General features: G+C 31.2%; 1 protein-coding gene across 1 annotated transcript in view; it reads left to right on the plus strand.

Moving 5' to 3' along the window:
• The first annotated feature begins 5,166 nt into the window (after window positions 1–5,166).
• Window positions 5,167–5,697, plus strand: part of LOC111383270 (RPM1-interacting protein 4-like) — a 4,824-nt gene continuing 4,293 nt past the window's right edge. Inside the window, exon 1 of the mRNA XM_023007350.1 lies at window positions 5,167–5,386. Within this exon, the coding sequence (XP_022863118.1) occupies window positions 5,381–5,386 (6 nt within the window). The 5' untranslated portion in view covers window positions 5,167–5,380. The remainder of the gene's footprint in view (window positions 5,387–5,697) is intronic.

A 5,697-nucleotide genomic window follows, 5' to 3' on the forward strand; every position in this document is an offset into this window, starting at 1 on the left:
AAAAAAAGTTGAACCCCAACCTTGATAGACCCACTGTCCCGCACCTAGAGTTTTGTAAGAGAGGTAAATCGCGAGATGTATCTTAGCAGGTCATGGAATAAGAGCTGTCTGTATACTACGTCTTCAAGGAGTCCAATTCTATGTCTCAGGAATTGAATCCCCACATTGAGGCTGCCAGCAACACGTGAAATAACCTCGCTCATGTTTTTTTGCACGACTGAACTATGCCGGAGGGACAACATAATCCCTTTTTACATATTATATGCATGGATATTGTTGCAGGAATATTGTATAGCGTCAGAATAGAAAATCCAATGTCGTGCTTAAATTTTTTTGTCAACAATTGTGTGGAATAATCGTTAATATAGATTCTCCATTAAATCCCCCGAATATGCCATATAATACATAAAGTTTGAAAATAATGCATTTTGCCTTAAATGTTTGTACTCTACTACAGGCGATCAAGTGGCTAATAATGTGTGCTGATTATATAAAGGGGTATTTTCAAAAATGTTAAATTTGATGGGTGTCAATTCAAAAATATTCGTTTTTTAATTTAGTACTAAACTGTCTATTATGCCCTTAATTAAAAAATGAAGCAATTAATTTTTTTCCAATTTATTGCGGATTTCAAAAAGTAACTTCCATAAGAAGCTACGTTAAAATGATGTTCTCGACATTTCAAAGGTCGCTCTCGATATTTGAACCCTATTTATATTTCGAAAGTATACATGTCAAATCACAACATTAAATGTTCTTAACATATTAGATGTCTAGAATGACATTTCATTCTAAACATGAAATTTTTCTACACTTGAAATATAGTTCTCGACATTTTTGTGTCAATGAGAAAGATAGCATTTATTGTAATTTGACATGTGCACTTTTGAAATAAATAGGACAGTTACGTGTCAATATTTTATTGGCCAATAAAATTTTTAATTGTAAAAATGTCCATATTTGTCTTTGCGTGGAATCATAAATTGTTAATAAGGGTATTTTGGTCTAAATTATTCCAAAATGAAAGTTTTTGTAAGGATTTGTAATGGTGGACATTTTTACAAATGAATATGTGAAAGTGGATATTTCTAGTAATTTCCTCTTTCTTTTTAAATTAATTTCTTATATAAGTCACTATTCAAGCGTTGACTTCGCCAATAGCACAGCTGCTGTAACAGTTCCTTGTAACTGACAGGACAAGTATCCGGTTGCTCAGCACCCCAGTTTACGTTCCAATTATTTCGTGATACAGGTATTTGAAGTATAAAATGTCATTTAGTAGGTAACAAAACCATATTAAGGAAATTAATTATGTACATATTACATGTGAATTAAAGAAAAGAGTATTAAACATTTTCATGGTCAACTGCCATAATATATAGAGCATTTTTCGATACTTAGTTTATGTTAAGCACTAGTGACATGATATATCATTAATTTGTGAATAAGTTAATGGTAGACCCCATAAATTTAATGGTTCACCAATTAATTGGTGTGACATATCACCGTTACTTAATATAAGCTAAGCACATATGCTTATGTGTGTATGTGTGTCATATTAATTAATTGGTCGATAACAAATTTAATTCAAATATTGAAACTCATAAAATCGTTAACCACCAATAAATAAATATGACACACAATCGATGTTTATGATAAGACGAGCATCAGTGTTCATCGTATCATCTCTCTCTCTAAACTAGATATAAAAGAGTGGGTATGGTTATTATTCATGAGCTGAATGGCAATGTAAGCAGAGCCGTGTTAGCCGAGCTATTTGCAAGTGGATTGGTGTAAAAATTTGGTTTTCCTTTTGCTTGTTTGGTTAATCTTTCTCTCTCTCCTTTCATTCATTTTCCCTATTTTCACACGCAATCTCATTCTCTCTCTTCATTCATTCATATCTATTTTCATTTCTCGTCATTCTTTCCGCCACAAAAATCACCTCTCATCTCTTTTTTTTTTTTTTACAAGGTGTCCGGGCTTGCGTCCGACTAGATCCTTGTCCCTGAACCTCCGGCCCCTCAGCAGCTCAGGGAGGTAAATCGCAGGATGTGCCCTTGTTGGCTCTCAGGTTCCCACAACTCATTTGGACTCCTTCCGCAAAGAGAGCTCTCCTCATTGGGCGTTTGTTCACACCAATGGCTTCCTCTCCATATGGCTCCCAGTGTTAACTCCAGGAATCGAACTCCTCACCCTTGCTTCCAACGTCCCAGCGAAGTGATTGTTCCACCAACTCGGATGTGCCCTGGAGGGCAATCACCTCTCATCTCTTGCACTATTGGTACGTTGATAGATATTATTTTCCACACTTGCATATTGAAAATACGGATTAGAGCTCATCATCAGCTTTTAGTTTATTTTATCATCTTCGGAAGAAAAATAGAGGATATAGAAAAAACACAACAAGTTGTGAGTGTGCAATTTTTCTTTTCGTTATAATGATTTATCATAACGGTGGAAAGATGATATAATTTCACATTCAAACGAACTTCTATTACTCACGAATTCTACTTTTATTTCTACGAATTTTTGCTATAAACGTGTAGAATTAGGATTCGAATTCTCGACCATTTAGAAATTAGTTTCGAGCCCCAATAAAATGTTACGTAGTAGACGTCTTTATATTAACTTTAGCTATTGAAGAATTTGTTCTTTTATATTGCTTGTGAAGCAAGTTTTGACCATTAAATTGCGTGGTTAATTTCGTTGTATAAAAATATTTTATTTAAACCTAACCACGCTTTAATTGCTTAATTATCTGTATTATGTATCACCTAACCATTTTGCCAATTTATTTCAATTATTTATTAAAATCTATTTTTCCCCTTTTGAATAGTAAGTCTTTTTCAGTATATCTTAAATAGTAAATTCCAAGTGAAAACGATCTTCTACCACTTTTAAATTTATTCAATCAATTATTTCGAGAATCTTATCATCATACACTAAATTAAGCATCATAGATGAAATGAAATAATACTCACACCTTCTTTAGCAATTATCGTAAGGGTGCCAACAAGTCGAGATGAAATTCAATGCTCATCTCAAACTTTTTTTGGCCTGCTCAGCCAAAAAATTGAGGTTCGATCCGAACTTTTGACTTGGACCTCATTGAGCCGAACCGGCTTAGTTTATTTATTTATTTTGTTTTTTTTTTCCATGAAAGTAGCATCCAGCTGCCTTTTAAAATAGTATATAGCCAGCAGCCTTTTTGAAAAGGGTGTAGCCAGCTGCCTAATTTAAAAGGCAGCAGGCTGCCTGCTGCAATTTTTTTTCTTGAGTCAGCTCGAGCTTTTTTCGGTCCGAATCAACGAACCAATTTGTCATTCCTAAGTTATCGTTAGGAGAAAAAAGAATGATATGAATTAAAGAAACGGTGAATCACTTTCTTGCCAAGAGTAAAATTTTTTTTGAAAATATTTATTTCTAATATATAGAAACTAGTTATAACATTGATAATAATGTCAATTGTACTTCTTTGATTTTATTAATTAGAGAATTCTATTTAATATTATTCGGTGGATTATTTTCATTCTACTACATTTGTTTTTTAATAAAACCTAGTTGGTCTTTACCTACTGAATTGGACATAAATGAAATTTATTTCTCTTCATTCTTTAGTCAATATATGGTTGATTGCAAATCCTTGCTTGTTATTTAAGAGAAATGTCGAAAGAGAATACGTTTGGTGCATGCCTGACCTGCAATGTTAAACTCTATTGAACAATTAATTATTTTAAATATATTTTCTTTTGAAAAATGACAAATATTATTTAATTTACCATTTTAAATTTGTTACAAGAGAAATTAAAAAAATAATTTTATTTAGTATAAGTAATGTTAAAGTACCAGTCTAAGTATCATAATACAGTAGACTCAATTAAAAATAAAATTATATGATTCATTTGGAGTTTTGCTTGGGAAACAGGGCTACCTGTTTGAAACGAAATATTAATTCATTTAATTGTGCGTACCATTTAATAACACACTTAAATGCCATTTGGATTGATCTTGTGATCTAGATACATGAATACGAATAAATTCATCGATAATAACTCTAGATTCATGTAATTCAAGATTCATTAAGTGAAAATTCATTGAATCTAGATTACTATGAATGTTAATTAATTGAAAATTAATAACATAAATTTCATAAATGACAATATAACTATGTAATATTTATTACATATCGAGAACTGAAAAGTAAAGTATTTTTAAAATAATTGAATTGTAAAGAAATTAAAATTGTCCAAAAAATAATTCTCCCATGATGTGATATTTTAATTTATTATAGATTATAAATTAGAACCATGTAATTAGTATGACATATTATGCAATGCGATACATACTTGTTAAAAGTAGAAAAAAATTGTGTTTATAAAGTTAATTAGTCAATTTGAAAGGTTGAGCATGACACAAAGCAAGGACAAAGTGCCACCAAATTTTAAATTGGTACGTAGGAACAAGTTGAATGCTAGCTAATTACACAAACAAACCACCACATAATAAAAACTAATTTTGATATGAGGAATTTTTTTTCATATTTTACGCCCCGAAGATCATCAATATTGAAAATTTTCGAAAAAGATTCATCCCCCATCTCTATAGGTAAAGTAAAAAATCAAATTTTTAGCAAAATTTGATAAAAATTAATAAAATATATGGTTGAATATATGTTTAAAATTAATAGTTAATTTTGACTTAAATTGTCTAGAGTACCAAATAGATGCTTAGATTTTCTCTTTAGTTTCAATCATTTGAATCTCCTTTATCCATCTCTTTCACTGGTTCATCAATTTTGGAAAAAGCCTCCAGCACTAGTTTTGGTATATAATTTACCCGTTTTTTTCATCTTCCATTGATTTCAAGCTAGGTGGTGTCGGTCAAAATTTTCTATTGAAATTTTTTGTAGTTATAAGTATGGTTGATCAACTTTTTGTGGAGAACTTACGACAAGAAGTGACAACCCAAATTATTATGTTATTCACTTTAATAGGTAAATTATAATAAATAAGAATATAAATTATGTTTTTTAAATATTTATTTCTTCTAAGTAAAAAAAAAAAAGTATAGGAACAGTCAAATGTGTCTGCATAACCGGTGGCGCCGGTCAAAGGTCATTACTTGTTAAACCAATGCTCTCCACAATTTTCTGCTTCTTACCAACTTCAAACAACTCTCTCTCTCTCTCTCTCTCTCTCTCTCTCTCTCTCACGTCTCCCTCTTTTTAAAATCATAATGAGTTGTTGATGAAATTGTTTTGTGGACTGATTTGAAAGTTGAATTTTGTTGAACTCTGAAGAATCATTTTGAATTATCTCTGGCTTTTTTTTTTTTTTTTTTTTGGGGTTTTGACTCGAAGTTTTGGTACTGCAGACGAATGGCTGTAAGTTTACCTTATTTCTTTCTGGCCGATGTCGTCTTTACTCTTTACTTCTATATGGATGCTTCTATCTTGTTTTGGTTTCTGCTCTAACATTGTTATGTTCGAAAGTAACATAATGTGATTGTTTACTGTATTTCGTACTGAATTCTTGGTGCAGCCTCGTTGTATGTCTCTCTATGTGTAAATTTATCTTCTCTGTTTTGCTAAATTACTTTTCTTTAAGAATTTTGGGTAATTTATATTTGTGCTGTTCATTTGTTTTGTATGATGGATTGACAAAAAGAAGGAGAAGTAGTATCGTAAAATTTTCT

This window comes from Olea europaea, unplaced genomic scaffold (assembly GCF_002742605.1).
Source record: "Olea europaea var. sylvestris unplaced genomic scaffold, O_europaea_v1 scaffold2650, whole genome shotgun sequence".
Lineage (NCBI taxonomy): Eukaryota > Viridiplantae > Streptophyta > Magnoliopsida > Lamiales > Oleaceae > Olea > Olea europaea.